The sequence below is a fragment of the Ambystoma mexicanum genome, chromosome 2p, assembly GCF_040938575.1.
Source record: "Ambystoma mexicanum isolate Mex_15411 chromosome 2p, UKY_AmexF1_1, whole genome shotgun sequence".
NCBI lineage: Eukaryota > Metazoa > Chordata > Amphibia > Caudata > Ambystomatidae > Ambystoma > Ambystoma mexicanum.
In genome coordinates, this window is record NC_090923.1 from 1,065,008,561 (window position 1) to 1,065,030,233 (window position 21,673).

At 45.8% G+C, this 21,673-nt stretch overlaps 1 protein-coding gene across 1 annotated transcript in view; it reads left to right on the forward strand.

Moving 5' to 3' along the window:
* Positions 1–21,673, forward strand: part of LOC138567843 (solute carrier family 22 member 6-A-like) — a gene marked incomplete at its 5' end in the record, with an annotated part of 223,258 nt that overhangs the window by 129,573 nt on the left and 72,012 nt on the right. Inside the window, one exon of the mRNA XM_069646335.1 lies at positions 14,748–14,863. Coding sequence (XP_069502436.1) covers positions 14,748–14,863 — 116 coding nt within the window. The remainder of the gene's footprint in view (positions 1–14,747; positions 14,864–21,673) is intronic.

The window sequence follows — 21,673 nt, forward strand, 5'->3', positions numbered from 1 at the left end:
TTCAAATTGGTGCCGGAACACGTCTTAGCGAGTTTGTTCTTCAAGATTCCATTGTGCCGTTCTACCAATACAGCACTCTGAGCATGTCTGGCCGAATGGAACCATTTATCGATCTGTAATCTGGCACATATTTGTAGAATTACAGCAGCGATAAAATGTGGACCATTGTCTGACCAGATGACCCTCGACAAACCGAACCTAGGAAAATATTCCTTAAGCATGGTTTTCGCTGTCGTCATTGCTGTGGCATCTTTTACAGGAAAGGCTTCAACCCGTTTACTAAAAGCACAAATAACTACCAGAACAAATTTGAGATTATTACAATGCTCCATTTTAATAACGTCAAAGTGAATTACCTCAAAAGGGACAGAAGGTGGACCAAAACTACCCCTGGGTGTCGATGTACCCTTCCCCACATTGTGCTGTAGACAGACCATACAACTCTGGACAAAACGCTCAGCAGTTTTTGGGATGTTAACATTTACCCAGATAGTTTCTAACATTTTGCAAATTTTCCTAGCACATATGTGAGTGGGACCATGAGCCATTGAAACCATCATAGTGATGTACGCATCTGGCAGCACCCATTTTCCCTCTAGGTTATCCACCCAGCACCCATCATCATCCAACTTCGCCAAGCCCTTAGCCCATTGCTTAGTTTCCTCTAGAGTGGCATCAGCTTGGATATTCTTTATGGAATCAATTCCTTCGTCTATAGTACAGACATTTGTGGCTTCCCTTGTAGTGTACATATCTGAATAGAGATCAGTAGCAGTTTGTTTGGCTATCTGGTCAGTGAAAGCATTCCCTTTTCCTACATCATCTGTAATTTTCTGATGTGCCGCACACTTCATAATTGCTAGCTGAGTGGGAAGTGCAAGCGCTGAGAGTAGCTGAACTATCAAGGTGCCATATTGGACCTTCGTTCCATGTGAGGTCAAGAAACCTTGTTCTGCGCAAAGTCTACCGAAGTTGTGAACTACCCCAAAAGCATACTGACTATCAGTATATATGTTTATTTTAACCCCTTCGGAAAGATCACAAGCTGGAGTCAATGCAATAATCTCTGCGGCCTGCACGGAGTTATGCGAATTCTTTTAGTTTCCACAATCGTGCTTAGTGTAGTGATGGCATAAGCAGCAGTGGATGTACCATCCAGAAGTTTGAAACAGGAGCCATCGCAAAACAGCTCCCCTTGTGATCGTTCAAAGGTGTATCTTTCAAATCAATCCTGCCTTTAGTTTCTTGCTCTGTGGTATAAAGGCAGTCATGTGACATTTCGTCACTGGAAGCAATATCTTGCGGAAGAGGTAATAATTCAGCAGGATTCAGTACACAACATCTCTTAATTTTGATATGAGGTACAAACAAGATCGGTTCGTATCTCGTTAATCATGCGGAAGTGAGATGTTATGTTTGCGTTCTGTTTAATAGAACGTCTACAGAGTGAGGTACCAACAAGGTTAAAGGAAAGCCTAGGACCATACCCTCGCTCTGTTTTACAGACGCAGCAGCAGCAACAGCTCTCAGACATCTCGGCAAAGCACATGCAATAGGATCAAGGGTGGAGGAAAAGCAACTGCACGGCCTATTCTTCCCCACATGTTCCTGCGTTAACACAGCCAAAGCACATCCATCACGTTCATGCACATACAACTCAGGGCCTTTTCATAATTTGGTGTGCCCAAACCCGGTGCTGAACACAATGCGGTCTTGAGCAGATCAAAAGCTTTCTGGTGTTCCAAGTTCCACGGCAATGGCAAATAAATGCCCTTCTTTGTCAAAGCCAACATTGGTTTGATCACTAGTGAAAAGTTTGGGATCCTCTGCCTACAGTAAGAAGCCATTCCTATCAAGGCTCTGACTTCCTTCTGTATATTTGGGACAGACATGCTAGAAATGATTTTAATTTGTTCAGGTGTCAATCTTCTTCCCTCCTTTGACAGGAGATAGCCTAATTAGGTGACCTCCTGTCGACAATATTGAAACTTTTTCAGTGAAGCTTTATTTCCATGCTTTGCTAGATGAATAAGCAACAACACAGTGCCTTCCTTGCAAGCACTTTCTGAATCTGCAGCCAAAAAAAGATCGTCGACATATTGAAGCAATGTACAAGTAACAGGCAACTCAAGTGTATCAAGCTGTTCTTTCAAAGCCCTACTGTAAATGCTAAGACTTTCTGTGTATCCCTGTGGCACACAGGTGAATGTAAACGAGCGTCCCCGTCGGGTGAACACGAACAAGTATCTGCTATCTTTGTGTATAGGAATGCTAAAGAAGGCATTCTTAAGATCTACAACACAAAAATGAGTAGCAGAAGCTGGGAACACATTAATATCATTGTTACATCAGGCGCAATAGGAAATTGTGGAGAAACAATCTTGTTGATAGCACGTAAATCAATAATAAAACGAAAAGAAATTGCATTATCTCCTTTCTTATACAACAGTAAAATCGGACTATTGCACAAACTGCCTGCAATTTCTTCAATTACCCCACGGTGTACAAAATCGGAAACTATACACTTCAAAGCTTGCTCTCCATCAACCGAAATCTTATACTGTGGAATACGTGGCAACTTTACTCCTGGTTTCAAAATGATTTTAACAGACTCAATCTGTAAAACACCGACATCATTGTCATCAATCTCCCATAAACACTTCGGAACGTCACTAAATTCCGGCGGCAAAGGTCTAGTCAGAAACTGTGAGGCAGAAAATTGCTGTTGTGAAATCGTCAAGCGCACTCCATCCGAAGAACAAAGAATTACCGCATTTAATTCCTTCAACAGATTCAACCCCAACAAATTCTCACCACAGTTTGATGTCAAATGAAATGGACAGCGATCCGTGAATGGACCCAGTGAAATCGGTACCAGCAGAGAAACCGGACTAACCACTGGCGTACCAGAAAACCCTACAGAAACATTAGTTTGCCCTGACAGTGGAATGTACGGAACCCGTGAATGGTCAATGGAACACTTCTGTGCTCCTGTATCTATCAAAAATAGATGTTTCCTATTTCCCACTATCATTTCAACGTAGGGACCTTTCTGATTAACGGGAATAGGCGTTGGTTCCAAACCCTGCTTCGGGCAATCCTAGCGAAACAATATATCATCGAAGGGAAGGTCTTCAGAGAGATAAGCAGTAGAAGGATGATCAAAAATGTTTCTATTATCCATGCTCGGTGGCTGATTATCTTGCGAAAAGGACTGAGAATTCGTAGAAAACTGGCTTCTACCAGGACCCCCTGCCCCAGGGCGGCCTCTGGATCATCTACCCATGATACCATATGTGTTATTCGACCTCTGCTGGAGGATCGGGCATTGTGCTCGCCAATTACCCTCTTGTCTGCAGTAAGCACATTGGTTCACGTGTACAGGACCCAACGGCACATTACCTTGTGGAACATACTGTCCCCTAAACTGTGTACTACCCCCTCTAGGACCTCTAACAATTTGTTGCAACAACGCCTTAGTTTTCAAGTCTCCCATATTCTTTTCAGTCCTTTCCTTCTCATTATTGACTCGGTTTTCATAATACTGAGACATATTCAACACTTCAGACTGAGACTTAGCTTGCCAAGCGCTCTCAGAAGTCATAATTTGCGACTGGATATCAGGTAACAATCCATGCACAAATTTGTGCACAAATAATCGTTTTCTAGACTATGTTCTTAAATCTTGTCCACTAAAATCTGAAAATACTTGTTCAAACCAATTAAAGAATTCGGTAGCACCCTCAGATTTCCCTTGGATACAAGCAGTAAGTTTGTCCCAAACAATCCTTCCCTTGGGAATTAAAGCTTTCAGTTTTGTCACTATTCTATCAGGCAAAGTCAGTATCATCTGTGGTGGTCTCTCACCAGCTTTCCTTTCTCTATCTTGTCTAGCCAAGTTATCCCATGTGTCCCCTAACCCTGGTACATCGTCTACTGTCCTAATCTGTTTCCACAGATCAGCAGGTAGGAGCACAGGAAATAGCAGGTCTATATCACCCAAAGTGAATACTGATGACTGCAAAACAAATTCCATTTCTTTATAAAACCCTGTCGGATTCTTCCTAATATCTGGGATGGATTGTCTAATGGTATTCACCTCCTGTCTTGAGAACGGGACGTGAACAAACTGTGATACATTATGTGCATCAATGTCATAGGCGGCTACACCCGTTGCAGCATTAACCGGGACCTCAACTTTAGGGACAAATTTTGGAGGAACCTCTCTCATAGGCAACTGGGAAACAGGCAACTCCGAACTCTTACTGAGCAACAGAGGCAAATCGAGCGCTAAAGCAGCTGATGGAGTGTCAGACAAAAAAGCTCTCTTATAGATATTCAATAATTCTACGGGACAACAAATCTTTCTTTTTATACATTCATCCTGCAGGTATTCTACCATTACCTGTATCACTTTCCTCTGCATTACTGGCATACACTGACTATAACTGCCATATACTTCTACGGGAGATATCGATATGTCTGAAATCCATCTAAGTGCATCTCTTGTGCAAATTCGTGTTTCTTCACTCATCGATTTACAAAGAGGAAGGAACCGCTTCTGTACAAACGTAGCGCCCAAACTATCACCATCTATTTCATCATTCCGTAACCTTTCCAACTCCCTTCTAAACTCAAAAACCCTCTCAATGTGCTCATATACTTTCTCTGCAGTATCTCTTGAATATGCTAAAACATTCAGATCCCTCAACCCTTGTGGGAGATCTACATTATTCAGTCTGTTTCACATTACGGATAAATGGATACCCATCCCTTCAATAAAGACATTTTTCTCAGTAAAACTTTCTAGATTAGAGAGTGTAGCTAAAACATCAGATTGTTCACCTTTCTCCATACATTGTCTAGCCCATGCATTCAGATCTCGCTTTCTTTCTTTAGAAACTGTATTGCGAGTTCCAATTTTCGATCCTGCTCCTTTATCAACTACAAGCGGAGCAGAACCACTCGGAAGAGAAAGAGTAGACACATCTAGTATAATAGTTAACGAAGGTGCTATCACTGGTGTAAAAGACAAATCTACCAGACCCATGGCAGCTGGCAAAGGTGGAGGTACAGGGGGAGGAGCAACAATAGGAAGAGGAGCAATAGCTAGTGGCGGAGGAGTAATAAGAGGAGTAATAAGAGGTTCAGGAATTACTACAGGAGGAGGAACAACAGCGGGAAAAGGTAAAGCAACAGGAATAGGTACATAAGGAGTTGGTGCAGTGGCGCCAGGCCTTTGTTCATTTAAAAGCTTATCAATCAATTCATCTGATGCATGAAAATCTTTAGACGGGTATATTTTCTGTATGCCAAGTTGAAAAGCCCTATCCATATTTCTAACTGACTCTGACTGTTTTTGTTGATCATACAATAACGCTTTCTCGGCGTTCGACTTATGTCGGCGTGCATGTTTCTCTCTACTTTTAAGCTGCTGCATAGCTTCTTTTTTCCAGTTTTATAATACATCAAATGCTGCAGGACTAGCTTTTTTCTTTAACAATATAGACTCTAAATATTCTATGCGAGAAATCTCAAAGCTACCATTGATTGTCCACTGAAGTTCGGAAGCATGTCTAGTTTGTCTGTGCCAAATATCGTTGAACACTATACTACCAATGCCGTACTTACAGTACATAGTACATGCCGGTGACCCCTCCTGTGGTGCCAGATGGCCAAATTCCAAAGATTGTCTGTCTCTGCGGAATAATGCCCTGAAACAGGCAGACAATTTCTCAGGCATGTCTGATTTCTGGTGTTACCTGGCAGTAATTGTACTCGCAAGAACAATGCGCAAAATCAAATATCAGCATACTTAGGAATCGGGGCACGACTCACCTGATCAAAGGACTAAGGGAGGTCCGATCGGATTACTAAGGACAACACATGACCCTTGTGGTTGATGATTTCAGCAAAACTGCCCGCCTCGATGTATGGACCCTCGTCAAGATGCTGTCTCGGACCATCCAGGGATCGGATCGTGCAGTACTGTTGAGGTGTCGCGTCTCATCCAAGAAGGGGCCCCCTTTCTCACCATCCAATCCCGGTTTGATAGCCGCATCAAACTCTTCAACAAGGTGGCATCAATATTGAGGGTCCCTATTCGGGCGCCATCTGTAAAAGCAAGGAAAAATCGAGGCTGAAAAACAAAAAAAGGAAATACACCAATCACGGGCTAGAAAGATTCACAGATCTTTATTCTGTACAGTTACAAAAGAAACACAGATAGCTATCTGGCTCTCAACACCCCGCAATGATTACCAGCCCATCAAAGAGAGGAGAGAGAGTGCTGGACATTAGAAACATTCATGCTTTTATACAATTCTGAATAATATTGTCCAGCCCCTCTTTGTGTTAATAATCTATGGTCTAGAGTTTGTGCCTAGTTCACATTTGGTTCACATAATATTTTAAAAAGGATTATACATGTTTGTATTTCCACAGTGATACAATGACAACGTATGCTCCTAAATCCTACAGCAAGCTCCTTTTACAAGTTGCATTCAATCGAGTTCAGCCTATGTCCACGCTTGGCATTTACATTTCATTGTTTCAGACGTGTATTCGTGGATGAGGCTTGTTAGTGCAGATAATGCTAAGACAACAGTTCATGGGCCTCATTACAACCCTGGCGTTAAGGGGTTAACGGCGCCGTAAAAGGCTGCGGCGCTGTTAAACCCTTAACGCCAGATTCCCACTTTAACGCCTGATTTTTGCAGGCGTTAAAGTCCATCCCGCTAAGGGACCTTGGTGCTAATTACGGCACCGTAATTTACGGTGCCGTAATTAGCGCCTTCCCCATTCCCATTGAGCCCTATGGGCCAAAAATGGGAATGGGGAAGGGGCCATGGTGAATGGGGATTTACCGCCCCGCCAACCTTGGAATGGGGCAGTAAATCCGCCATCCACCATGGCGGAATCCGGCATGGACCATGGTGCTAATAGCACCATGGTCCAACGCCAGGGTTGTAATGAGGCCCCATGTATAGTACAAGGCCTCATTACCTAGTCTAAACAGTCGGCCCTTGGACAGTCTAACCATTAACAGAACTCAAAGGTCAGGAGGCTTGGTTGCAAGCTGAAAACACAGTCCACCATTTTAGAACAGAGAATATATGAACAGAAATCAAAATGGCGGATGATTCTAAAATGGCGGCGAAGTCGATCCAAAATAGGAATCTTGCAACGTGGTTTTCCTCATAGAGCGACTAGGCTTAGGCCAATATAAATCGAAAGGAGGCACTATATGATTTCTGTTTAACAACATGCCTCATGCTCCCACCAACATAGTCCCTTGTACGACATGCAAAGCGGCCAATCTACTATCCAATACACTCATAACTGTAGCAGGCCTACCACAGACACTCAGACCAAGGAACCAGCCTTAACTCTCAACGCACCAGCATTGGCACACGATCCCACAACAACACCCTCATTCATCCTGCTGCCAGAAACTAAGGTGTACCAAAACACAGCACTTCCTTCATCTTCTAGTATACTACCAGAACCAATAATCAAAGCTCAATATGGACAGAGCACAGGCACCCAGTCCCTGTACGGCAGGTGGAGAGGACCACCCCCTAAGGTACCAGTGTCCAACTCCCCAAGGCACGGGCAGGACACCCCCTGAAGAGTGGTGTCTAAAACTCCAATATTCGGGGCACGGGTAGCAGAACACCCCTATAAAACTGGTGCCAGGTTCCAAACCCCAAAATCTGTGGCACGGGTGGCAGAACACCCCTATAAAACTACTGCCGGGTTCCAAATCCCAAAACCTGTGGCATAGGTGGCAGAACACCACTATAAAACTAGTGCCAGGTTCCAAACCCCAAAATCTGTGGCACGGGTGGCAAAATACTCCTAAAAAACTTGTGCCAGGTTCCAAACCTCCTAAAATTGTTACCAAGCAAACTTCTACCATTCTCCCAATGCACATCACCCTCAAGCACACATAATACAAATATTGACAATTGTCCTTAAAGAAATGACATATACCGTCGGAGGGCCCTAGCAGATTAATTTTGTTACATGAAATAGATTGTCATTATTTTTATTGTGAATAACTCAGGTTTAGCTCATTGAATGCTGTTCTTTCAATATATGAATAATATTTTGATTTAGAACTGTTTGTATTTTTTATACATGTTTTGTTACCTATGTTGATATGCATGTTTTGTTATAACTGATCATATGCATACAGGCTTGGACACCCCCTCCTGTGAAAGTGTTGTTTAAACTTTCTTCGTTTTTTGTTGCAATATACGGCCTCTACTTCTGTTATGCGCTTCTTTTTTGATTTTCTGTTCATAAATTGTATGAAATAACCTTCATGTCCAAACATTGCATTTGTTTCAAACGGGATAGCAGTGAGTGAATAAACCATGGGCTAATATTGTGCATACTCAAATTCCTTCAAGCATTATTCACCAATGTTCTATATTCATTGCCTTTAATCACATATTGTTTCTTTTTTAGTAACTCAATGTTCAGTGTCTTTTTGTCTTGGCGCTACCCAGCGTGATATCCTCACGGATACACGTGACTATTCTTTCTTCAATTAGGAATAATTAATCACAGTGGGGATCATTTGTAAATGCATTGTGTTAGAATTCATCTTAACCACGGGCATAGCTCTGGGCAACCCACCACAACATTGTTTTTCAACCTGCCAAGCCACTACTTTATTTATTTATTTATTTATTTATTTTGAATTTGTAAAGCACCAAACTTCCCTCGGGCATCGTGGCACTGTTAAAAAGCCTTACTTAGTTACTTAAGTGCATTTGGAACATACATGTTACATAAGTACATACATGTTACTTCATACAATTCCAGTAAGGGATTGACAATGGTTACATAGCTTAGTGCGCAAGTATATGGTGCCAGCCACATCTTACGCGGCGGCAGCTACATAAAGTTGCGAGGTCAGCGTCAGTAGGCAAGAGTATGGTGCCAGCCACATGTTGCATGGCGGCAGCTACACACAGTTGCGTGGTCACGATTAGTGTGCATATACATGTGCCAACCAAACCAAAAGTTGCAGGGCAGCAACAAACATATATGTGAGGTCAATGTCAATGGGTAGGTGAGTGGTGCCCAGCAAGAATACAGAAGAGGCAGGCTACACATGGGTGCACGGTTGGGGTCAGCATAGGATAGCATGGGGGCAGTCCCGTATTGGACGGTGGCAAGTGCATACTAGTAACTAGGTTTACAAATGGGCAGCAACGTGGAGCAAATCTCAGAGTAAGGCAGGTAGCTACGGACACTTACTGGGGTAGGGGGAGAGGTAGTGATACAGGTGACTCAGTTGATTTGGAGGGAGTACAGGCATACAGGCGACTATTGGGGGTGGGGGGAGTACAGGCATGTTGGCGACTAGTGTGGGGTGGGGGGTACAGGCATATAAGCGACTAGTGGGGGAGTGGGGGGGTTCAGGCATACAGGCAACTCACAGGGGTGGGGGAGTACAGGCATACAGGCGACTATTGGGGGTGAGGGGGAAGTACAGGCATACAGGCGACTAGTGGGGGTGGGGGGAGTACAGGCATACAGGCGACTATTGGGGGTGGGGTGGAGTACAGGCATACAGGCAACTAGTGGGGGTTGGGGGGACTACAGGCATACAGGCGACTATTTGGGGTGGGGGAGTACAGGCATACAGGCGACTAGTGGGGGTGGGGGGTACAGGCATACAGGCGACTGGTGTACTGTGGTGGACAGGGGTAGACAGGGCCTTAGGTTCTGGCCTTTGGTGGGAGGGCCGGCCAAGCCTGATGGCTTTCCCATAGGCTGCTATCATTAGATGCACAGCCAATCAGGGCAAGCAGCAGGAGCCGAGGCCAAAGCTCAGAGGAGCACATTTTGCGGGCGGCCATGATGGAATGGCCATGTAACACAAGCAGTTACATTTTTTTAGTTACCAGGGGCAACCAGACGTGGACTCCCTGCTCACTGTGCTCAGAGAGGCACAGCTTCACCTCACTGATGAGGCCCAACAAGGCTGAAACACGTGTATGGGGTTGCTGTTGGTACTCTTGTTCAGAGAGGAATTGCCATAGCATTTCGGTGCTGGACTGCCCATTTGGGCGGGAAAAAGACTGATATGCAAATAGTTATTTCCCATCTGTGAAAGGTACAGTGAGCAAAAAGTGTGTGCTGCAAACTCTCATCTCAGAACAGATTATTATGCCATGTTCTTTCTGGAGAGGAGCGCCTGCTACCTTTTTTGAAACATTTAAAAGACAGCCGAGTCAGTTGATGCACAGAAAAATGCATTATTGTGATAGGCAGCAGAGCGATGTGGCATAAGCAAAGTGGAAGTCCAGGATGCAAATTGTTTCAGACTTGCGCACAAGAGCGAAAAAGTTATTGTTAAGCCTCCGGGCTTACCTTGCTTCATGATGTAGTTGAAGCAGCGTCGCATCTCCTGATGGACATGGGAGAGGGCCAGGGACTTCTATATCCTGCAGCTTCATGGTGAATAGGGAAGGCAGCGCTTGAAGTGAGAGTAGGGGGCCAGGTTCGGGCCTTTGGTGGGAGGGCCGGCTAAGCCTGACGGCTTCTCATAGGCTGCTATCACTAGATGCACAACCAATCAGGGCAAGCAGCAGGAGCCAGGCCAAAGCTCAGAGGAGCACATTTTGCGGGCGGCCATGATGCAATGGCCATGTAACACAAGCAGCTACATTTAAAAGACAGCTGAGTCTGTTGATGCAAAGAAAAAATATATTATTGTGATAGGCAGCAAAGCGATGCGGCACAAAGTAAAGTGGAAGTCCAGCATGCAAATATTTTCAGACTCGCGCACGAGCACAAAAAAGTTTGTGATAAGCCTCCGGGCTTACCTTGCTTCATGATGTAATTGAAGCAGCGTCGCATCTCCCGATGGAAGTGCGAGAGGGGCAGGGTCTCCTACATACTGCAGCTTCGTGGAGAATAGGAAAAAGAGGAAAGAGGAAAGAGGAACGATCATACTCAAATCAGACTTCATCCCTCGGCGTAAGAGACAGTTCAAACTGAACTAGTAGGGCACATCCCTTCTGCACGAGACCACAAGCATCACCAAACATGTTTCGGCCTCATTTGGTGTCATCAGTGAGGAGTAGTTTGGGTTTCTAGGCCCAGCAGGCCCGGGGCCCACGTCTGGGCATACCCGTTCCACTCGGGTTGATGTAAGCAAAACCAAAAGGTGATGGCTAGAAGGTTTAAAATGTGCTGATCCAGGCATGTTTTCTTAGTACACAAGAACATATTCTGATTTGTGATTACCCATGAGTAGCTTTAAACTGGCTGTGCCCACTGCACAACGTGGCCTTCACTTTATTTCTTAATAACAAGTGCTATCATATGAAATATCAGAATGTCTTATTCATGCCTGACCTTCATTATCTGAATATCTTGCCAACTATTAGTGCAAACATTTTAACCATGGGTTACAAAAGCCACAATATCAATTTTTGAAAAAGAACATGATTCATTAGTAACCCGTGTCGTTACTGTGCTCACATGGGCATTTGCACAGCGACAGCTTGTAAAAGGTAAGTACTTCCACATCTTTGATTAATACATAGGTTGATACAAATGTGTTTTCTGCATGTTGTGCACTCCATTCCTAGTTTGTCTAAGACTACAAACACATTTCTCTAACTGCTATTCAAGTGACCAAGTGTCTTATCCTTGCATTTCACATAACCTTTCATGTCATATTTACAGGATCTCTTTTTATTGTCAGTTTGCCCTGTTCTGAAGACTGCAGTGAGGGCAGGAGGGGCAAATGGCTAGCAGCAAATCACAATATACTGCCCTAACATTGGTTTGCAGACATAGGCAAATCAAAATGCTTTTTGAAGTCCGTTTGAGCTCACTGATATTGCAGGCCAAGCTCAAATGTTTAACTGTCTTAAAGTGGCAGAGAGGCCAAAATCACAGAGCTCTCAAGTTTTCCATGCCCATGTTTGTGGTGTGAGAAGGCCATCCATCCCTGTGTTTGCTTGGAATTCTGGGTTTTGTGGTTTTCCTAACTTTCAATTAGGAAAACACTACAAGTCTCAGGATCCACTGGGAGAAAAACAGGACGGGATGGCTTTCTCACACATGGCCATGTTGGGAGGCAGATGAATATGTCATCCATAGCTTTTGCCCCTCCCCGCGTCCAATACTGCACAGGTGAGAAAAGTTACTCACTGAGACAACTGTACCACCCTTATCAAAGGCAGGTACAACAGGACATGGAGACAATTTAAGCTGAACATAGAAAGAGCATTCAAGCTGACATTTTAACAGTAACAAGCACATGCAATAGACACAAAGCAAACATGCACTCCACATGAAGAACACATACAATAGGTAATATATGCATGTATACATGAAGAATATTTACATAGAATCCACCTGCATGGAGAACACTAACATGACCGATGTATAAAGTGAATGCAACATGAACAACACGTGAATATAGCTCACTAACGCAGAAACAAGAGTGTAATTGGGCAGCATTCGTCTTCAAAATTGAAGCCACAGAAGGGTTTTGAATGAGCCACAGCCTTGCGTCCTTGGGAAGACTCAAAAAGCTGATTCTACATAAATACATATCCGTGCAGAGCTCAGAAGATGGGCCTCATTACGAGGTTTGCAGTAACTCACTGGTGCCACCGGTGGGTTGCTGCCAACCCCTTAACACTCTTTGTGCCGCCTGATATCCCAGTGCCACCGGGACATTATAAGTCCGGGTGGCCCGGGATATTAGGCGGCAGAAAATGTTTTGCCCTATTCATGTCAAGGGAATGGTGCACGGAAGCACCGGCACCATTGTCAGCGGTGTCTCCATGGCAACCCTGCCTACCGGGGCTGATGCGCCCGTCAGGTCATACTTGCCGGGTTCATCTGCTCCAGCAAGCAGAGTTGTAGACTGCCGGTCCGGAAAGGGTGCCGATGTTGCTACCGGCACCCTTATTTCCGGACCGGCAGACTCATAATGAGGCCCAAGGGCTGACAACTAGTGACAAGGTTACAGTGAAAAAAGAGAGGATTGGAACTTGCAAACGAAGGCACAAGATAATTCCTAAGACACAGGCAGTATACTCCCAGATTAATAGAAGGTTTATAAGAATACAACAAGTATTTGTTAGCCAGGTGCAATAACACAGTAAGCCAAAAGACTCCATGAAGAATAACTGAAGAGTGTACCCGATAGCAACAGAAAACATGACACACACATCATCCTTGGCTGAAATCTCCAAAAATAGAAGGACATTCCATTTCATACACAGTCTTCCAGCATGTGATTCAAAACGGGAGAACACTGACTATTCATTATAAGCCAAAATAGATATGACACCTGCAGTACTCCCCAAAAGCACACATAGCCAAAGCTTCCACATAAGGCCAAGCACAAAGAGATTGCCTGGTCTCATGACTTAGGAATGAGGGATGTTACATTTTAATTGAACAAAGGATAGTCCGCAGGCTTCTCTCCCCCTACTTCTCTTCTGGCTCATTTCTTGACAACCTGTCAAGCATCCAAGGTAAGGTTGATTAACAAGGAGCCAACCTATCGAAATCCCTAGTGTCATGCTGCCCATCAAGTAGTATGCCAACCAACCACTTGTAGAAATTATGTATTTTCTTACCTTATCAATATGGGTGTGGTTCCAAGTGGAAACACCAGATATTTGTATCCCAATACAATGTTTAACCCCTATGGAACCTATATGTAGACAAACCAATAAACCAATCCCTGTCCCCCATAGGTTTTGTAAACTAAGATTATGTCATGACGCTATTGATGACAAGTTTCTAGTACTTAAGCAATTAATTTGCATTAAAATGTTGAGAGCAACAAGATTTCAATGCTTGTATTCTGTCCCGGCTTTTGATCCGATGATAACAAAGCTGGGCTTTGCTGTGCACTTTGTCTACTCCATCAATTAGTGTGGTTTGAACTGACTCTGATTCCTCTGGGTCTATTTGGGACATTGCAACCACCTTAACAGCCACTTGAAACTTGAGAGCTCTGCAATCAGAAGTTGGCAATTAAGTGGTGTTCTAATTGAAGCTAGGAGAGAGATGTGACGTGAGGGAGACCCACATATTTTGTGGGCATTGGGCATGTTTCCACTCATTGGCCATGCTAGTTTCTATGGCCATTTTCAACCATTACCCGTCCTTCCCATCTAAAACACCCTTTCAACCATTCTCAACCACTACCTGCCCTCCCCACCTAAAACACCATTCCCACAGGAGTTCTTTCAGCTAACTCTGTGCTAATGGGAATCCTTTGCTATTTTTAAGCAGTCTTCTGTGAGGTAATGACAAATTTGCAATTATTGAACTGACCTGTAGTAATAAAAAAGCCTCAACCAACTGTGCCTTTAGGCACTTGATTTACAATCAATATATGTGTCATTGCATCTGTTCCTTGACTGAATTCCTGTTATTAACAAGCATTGGAAAAACCAATAGTTTTGCTTCTTGTATAGTCATTAGATAAGTATTTGCCAGGCACTGACGTAATATACCCAGGTGCTAACACCATTTTCCAGCTATTGCCATCTTATTGCTAGATAGTACCATCATGGCAGTGCCTGGAAAATGTTTCTCTTGTGCCTACATAAAAGCCAACACCACTGTTTTTTTTACCAATGCTTGTTTCCAAACTGCGACAAACAATAGCACATCTTTTACTAAAGAATGGTGGGCATTACCCTAAGAAACATTTTCTAAAGTTTCACTATACTTTTTTGTAGATGCTGAAAGCGAGCATGCAGAAAGAACTGGCTTTAAGGAAGACGTCATACACAGTGATGGACACGGTTCGCACGCCCATTCTGCGACGCATTTCCTGCTGCCTGGCGCTCGTGTGGTAGGTGAGAGAGACAGCCACAGTCACAGCTGAGTATGATCAAGCATGGCAGCCAGGGGAGTTGCTAGGTCTGGAAAAGACCCGGGGCTAGGCTGATGTTGGAACTGTTGGGCCTGGGGCTAGCTAGTCTTTTGGCTGTAGCTCCTGAGATTCTATCCGGGGCTACAACCAAAAGATCAGGGGCTATTGCCCCCTTAGCCCCCCCCCCCTAGCAACGCCCCTGATGGCAGCTGAGACCTATGTGCCTGGCTTGCAAGGCTCAAATAATGAATGTGATGTACCTCAACCATTACATGCAACTAAATTAAAACGATATAATGTCATGCCACAACCTTTTCTGAACGCTTTGCTGCAGGTATTGGTTGACAAGAAATATGTGATTCATGCACGCTACAGTGACAGAACATGTTGTGCACCTGGAATGCAGTGACACAAATTGTGCTTATCCTGGAATTCACTGAAAGGGTGTGTTACCAGGGCGGCGCCATTTAACGGGACTGCGGATCCACCCCCACCTGGATCACGTGGCTGGGACAGGAGGAAAGAGTGGGGGGGGGGGGCAGGGAGAGCGCCAGTACGGCATAAGGAGTGAGAGAAAGTGGATGCACGAAATAAAGGTGCTGTTAACACACATATGATCTCCGTGTACCATCCTTATTCTGTGTCCTGGCCTGATATTGGGGGATAACAACTGGCCACGGACCTCCAGCACCCATAGGCATCCTGCATACAGAGATCCCACCACCCGCCTCAACCCCAGCGATCCTGCTGGTCCTCTCTCTCTCCTGACGGCGATCCCGCCTCGATCCACCAGGCTGCTGGCCTCCAACTGCATCAGCGGTCCTGCTAACAAGGGGCCCACTTGTTTCCCCCGTGGTGTCCCCAGGCACTGCAGCATCATTCTGACAAAGCCTTCCAGGCACCCATGAGTGCACTACTACCCAGGGCCGGGGAGCCCTGCAATCTCTTCATGTAGTCAGTGGCGCCTGCAGCACAGCACAACTGCGCTTCTTGAGCACTCACAAGTGCTCTCATCGCGGGCGGGAGAGCCTGTCAAGGCCCCCCCAACCCCCAATGATTTCTTTGGTTTTTTGTTCCTCATCAAGGACGGCACGCAATACCCATGGCGAGGCATGCCATTAAACTATGGTTCTGGGCTGCAACTACCGTATCCTGAAATTACTGCATCATCCTGGAGGGGGCTGTCTCCGAACCGCTACTGCCCCTCCAGAGTGCCTTCATACAGTGACTGTGCGATACCCTGCCCTACGAGGAATACCGACTGGGCCACAAATCAGCCTACACATTTACAACACCGAAGTGTGCCGCCCTTAATCGGCTCCTGCTGCACGAAATGATAAAACAGAAGGGGAAAAATGAACAAACAAAGGAAGCCACCTGGTGGCAGTAAATCCAAGCCGCATCCGACCAGGTAAGAAGCCCTGACGAACACAGACCCCCACCCCTGCCAACTCAATTACCACAATGGATCAAGCAGCGGCAGATGATTGTGCCCCCAGGCCCTCCTGTCCACCACCTCCAGGGCAGAGTTTCTTAGGAGGCCACGTCCATTCACACTGGCACCCCACCAGGACAAGGGCCTCCGTTGTGCGGAATGGGTGGACATGTTTACTGACTTTGTTAAAGCGGTGGGGGAAGATAAATCACCGGCTCTGGCAGAGGTTTTCACTAACTTGGCCAGCAAAGAAATTAAGTCCATCATTAAGACCATCCCGGCTGGGGAAAAAGCCACCTATGAGGCCCTGGTAGCAGCTCTCCACAGAAAACGCATAATCCAACCGAACAGAGACTATGAGCACTATGTTTTCAATCAATGCACTCAGCAGGCCCAGGAAACCATTGATGAGTTTGTCACACGCCTAAGACAGAAACTAGTGCGCTGCCACTGCCAATCCGCACAATTTTCTGATGATGAGGACACCCGGCTTCGTCTCATTGAAGGATGTATTTCTTCCATATTCCTCAAGCAACTGCTCAAAAGGCCTCTTCCCCAGTAAGAAATTTTAGAGCTCACAACAACAAGCCAAGAAGTTGGACAAAGAGGAGGCGGTGGCTGCCATCGAAACCCGGTCACCAGGAGACTGGTTGCAACCTGCTAATTAAGTACCCAATTGCCCCTAACCCCCACGCATCAGACACTCAGGGCCCAGCGGTCCTGCTACAGGTGTGGGTTAACATTCCCACAAACAGGGGCGTGTCCAGCCATCACTCAGAGGTGTTCCAACTGTGGGAAAGAGGGACATTGTCAGTCTGTCTGCTGAGAAGGAAGGCCATTCCCAATGATGATGGCAAGTCCCATGGTGACCTGCCACCAGAGCAACAGCCAGACCCTACCTGCCCCGCCCCAGGATATCCCACCTGCCTATGCAGATATGAGAGGGCCATTAAGAACATGCAGAACAGAGAACCGGGATACGGCGAAGAATGAGTCTACCCTCACCCGCAATACAATGATGAATACAACAAACCACCAGCTGCACGCTAATTCTACCCCTCAACTTCAACCTCCTCCGATACATACTACAGCGACCTGCAAGGCCAAATAACAGAAGAGGCCCAAGAGTCCTCATCAGCATGGGTAACAAGAACCACTGCTTTCTCCTAGACAATGGTGCCACCGTCAACATCATGAGGGAGCAAGAATTCCTGCAGATGGCTGACAGACACATCCTCTCCAGGTCTTTTGAGAGAATTTTTCAATGGGGCGTGACCAAGCCACTCCAGTCGATCGTCCATTTTCAGTACACCCTGGTACATAACCAGCGCATCATTGTTGCGACCATACAAACACATAGGTGCATATGCCAGCAAAGGCCTTTCACCCACGGAAAGAGCATACTCTCAAGCAGAGAAAGAAAGTCTTGCAGCCATCTGGGCCTGCAAGCACTTCCACGATTTTGTTATTTGGAAAAGCTTCACATTGGTCACAGACCATCAAGCATTGTTGTCCCTGTTTGGAAAACCCTGCATCAAGATGCCCCTGCAAATTGAAAGATGAGGAATCCGGTTAAAGGAGTATGATTACAGCATCATGCAGAGAACGAGGGGTGACCGCAGCCCAGCGGATTACCTGTCCAGGCACCCACATAACCAGCAAACAGACACGAGGAATAGGAACACCGAAGAAATCCGATAGGCCACAGCAAATGCAATGCCTCCAGCGCTTACGCTTGACAAAGTGGCACAGGAGTTGCTAAGAGATCCCTCAATTACAATGGCCATACAGCTGACCAATCAAAACAAATGGATAGACAATCACAGGCAATTCCACTTCCATCCAGGGGCATGTAAAGGCGAGACAGGCAAACTTTCTAAAATCGACACAGAACTGGCAGTGATAGACCAATCCATCCTTCTCAGGGGATGCAGACTTACCATACCCCCAACCCTCAGAAAGTCAGACATTCAAATAGCGCAGGAAGGTCACAGTGGTGCAGAAAACACAAACAAAAGACTGCGTCACCATGTACGGTTCCCCGACATGGATACCATGGTAAACGACATGGACAACACTGTATACCGTGCCAATGCACTTCCAGAGCAAAACTGCCACTCACGCTACAACTGACAGAGATCCCCGAAAAACCCTGGCACAAATTAGCAGTAGATTTCTATGGACCAATGGACACTGGGGAGTACCTACTAGTACTAATAGACGAATTCTCAAGATTTCCCATTGTTAAGAAAATATCGACAACAGCTTTGCCACCGGTGGCGTCTCTCATGGATGAGATACTACATGAATGGGGAATTCCCCACACCATTAAATCTGACAATGGACCCCCTTTCGATGGGCAGGACTTTGCAAGAGTTGCTAAACATATGGGGTTCATTCATCAAAAGATAAGGCCACTGTGGCCTCAGGCCAACGGGATGGCTGAAAAATGTATGCCCAAAAGAAAGAATTTGATCCAAAGAGCACACATGGAGAGCACGTCAAGTCACCAAGCTCTTTGCAGAACGCTGAGGGATTATCAGAACACGGGCCATGATTCTACAGGTAAAACGCCGGCTGAGATCCTGATGGCGTATCAAGTCAACACCAGGCTCGTCACCCGGCCAGCAGATCGGGAAGAGGGAGACATTGAGATAAAGGAGAGAGATGCTGCCAAGAAGCGCCAAGCAAAGGAAGAGGCTGATCGCAGGAAAGGGGCGTGACCTAAAGAATTTAAGCCAGGAGAAGAAGTGCTAATTCGGCAGAGAGTCATGAGGAAAACCGATTCACGATATGCCCAACCCCCTTCAAGGTTGTGGAGGTGAAAGGGACAATGGTTACTGCCAAGAGCAGGGACCAACAACTCACTGTGAATGCCTCGCATTTCAGACACCTGCCCCCTGACATGGAGATGGAAGAGGGAGAGCTGCTGACTGACCAAGAGAACTTCATGGAGGGAGAGCATGAGACCTGGCAACAAGAACCGGCCATGAGAGAAAACGAGAGGGAACATGAGATGAGGAGTCGGCCGCAGCTTCTAGTGCAGGAATGCTGAGGCGACCCAAAACTATTTCTGTGGGGTGATGTTACCAGGGCAGCACACTGCCCCTTTAATGGGACTGCAGGTCCTCCCACACCTCGACCACAAGGGCTGGTACACGTGGGAGGAGGAAGGAAGGGGGGCAGGGAGAGCGCCAGTATGGAAGAAGGCGTGAGAGAAAGTGGATGCTCAAAGTAAAGGTGCTGTTAACACACACATCCGTGTAGCTTCCTAATTCTGTGTGCTGGCCTGATATTGGGGGATAACAGGGTGCTGGCACTGCGGTAGAAGGTGTTCCTCCCATAAAGAGGTGCACTGATAGAATGCATGGACTGCCGGTGCAGGAGTAACACAATACCTGCTGCACCTAAAATGCAATATTGGAATGCATTTAAATGCTTGCATCTGCTTGCATCTATGATGCATTGCCACTTTCCCCCCGGTTTAGCAGTGCTGGTTGTGCACTAATAAAGTCAAAAGGCTTTGGTGTGAAGCGCTATATAAACTAAATAAATACAAATACAAAAGGCAGCTATCCTGGAGATTATTATCAAGGCATACATTTTATGTTTTAAATAATTGGCAGATTTTGCTATTTACATTTTTCATGATTGCAAACTCAACTAGTTGATTAGCAATTGTGTTAGTTTCAGAACCAGGGGAAGGAGTTGGTAGCCAAATGCATAAAATAAACAACATGTAGCATGTTTCTTTTCTTCCCTAGCAGCACATTTTATAAAATCCATGAGAAGAAAAGAAATGTAACATGAAATGCTGTTTAAGTATTTTCAGGTGCCCTAGTGTGGTTCCTGAATGTTTGCCCAAGTCAATGATGTTAAAGTAAAGTCAGAACCGGGCGCTAAGTGGAGTGTACTGAGCGGCTCCAGCGTGGGACACTGACTGTTTACTCACGGGGAAGGAGGTTCCTTACTTAACAAAACTATTGCTCTGCGAGCTAATGAACAAAAGAACTGCAGCGCAAAACCGAGTGCTGCAAAGGGAAACTCTAGCCCTGTACACTCCCACAGCACTTCCTCAGGCCAGCCCAACACTGCGCCATGCACCACACTGCACCAGAACAGAGGCGCCCTTGTCCTACATTGCACCACGACGGAAGGTGCTAAACAGGCTATTACTACGAGTGGTGCGATCACATTGAACTCTACAACAAATTACTGTCCACCCCAAGCTCCAGTCAAAAGGGGTCTGTGACCAGGAAGTGAAAGCCAATTACATCACAAACTGGCTAAACAAGAGCAGTGATGGTAGCAGTGTCTGTGCAGCATCTGGCTCTGTGGCAACCCTGCTTTCACTGAATGATGTGGTTAGCCTACATCTGTTGGAGCACATGCAGGGCTACCGCATCCTCAAGGAGCAATCCTGGACAGATTGATGATGGACCAGAAGTTAAGGAGCACCTTGATTCCTCGACAATTGCAAGCATTTGCCAGTCTTCAGTCTCAAAGAGAATGTGCCATGACTGAGGGAGCTGTGGATCATTGCCAGGTAAGTGACGACTGCGGCAGGTGGAAGGATCTGGAGTACGGAGGCCGAGAGGTTCTTCACCATGTACAATGTGACCTTCAATGAACATAGGCACTCCGTTGTGCTGTTGCTGACTCATGTGCATGTGGATCTAGAACAGCTTCTGCATGACAACACATTCAATGGTGTTTGAATCCTTCATGGACCACATTATGTGCGTGTTGCGAAGACACTTCATCCAGTGCTTAATGGCCCCAAGAGTAATCTGCTTTTTGCTGCTCTCCTTGCCCATGGTGTATTTGCATCATTTGGCCCTGGCACTGTTTATCAGTTCTCTGTGCATAGTACACACATACGTGGGCTGTCTTTAGTGTGGCAAATTGCCTAAGTCACTCCTTCTACACTGATGTCTCGATTGTAGAGTGTGAGGTCTTCAGTGCACCCGGCTATGGAAGGTAAAGGCTACAGGGTGTTGTGGCACACAGTTGCATGGTGGTTTATATTGCCAGCAGCACCATTGCACATTGTTTGGATAAGCAACTATCAGTCATGGTACTTTCACTGACATTGGGCCATGTGAGTAGGAGGTTGATGAGGTCTATCCTGTCAGTTTGCGCTGGGAAGCGACTGAATGATCAGAATGCCTGTTTGCTGCCTTACCCATGGATGTGCCTGACTGGGGTGGTGTGACTAATGTGAAAGTCAGTTGTCACGTTCGCCAACAAGTACAGTGTGATTGGACACCCATGACAGAGGGTGCGTAGGGTGTTTCATGATGAAGAAGGGGATACAGCCTTGTATATGTGTTGCCTCTATTGTGTATTGTGTC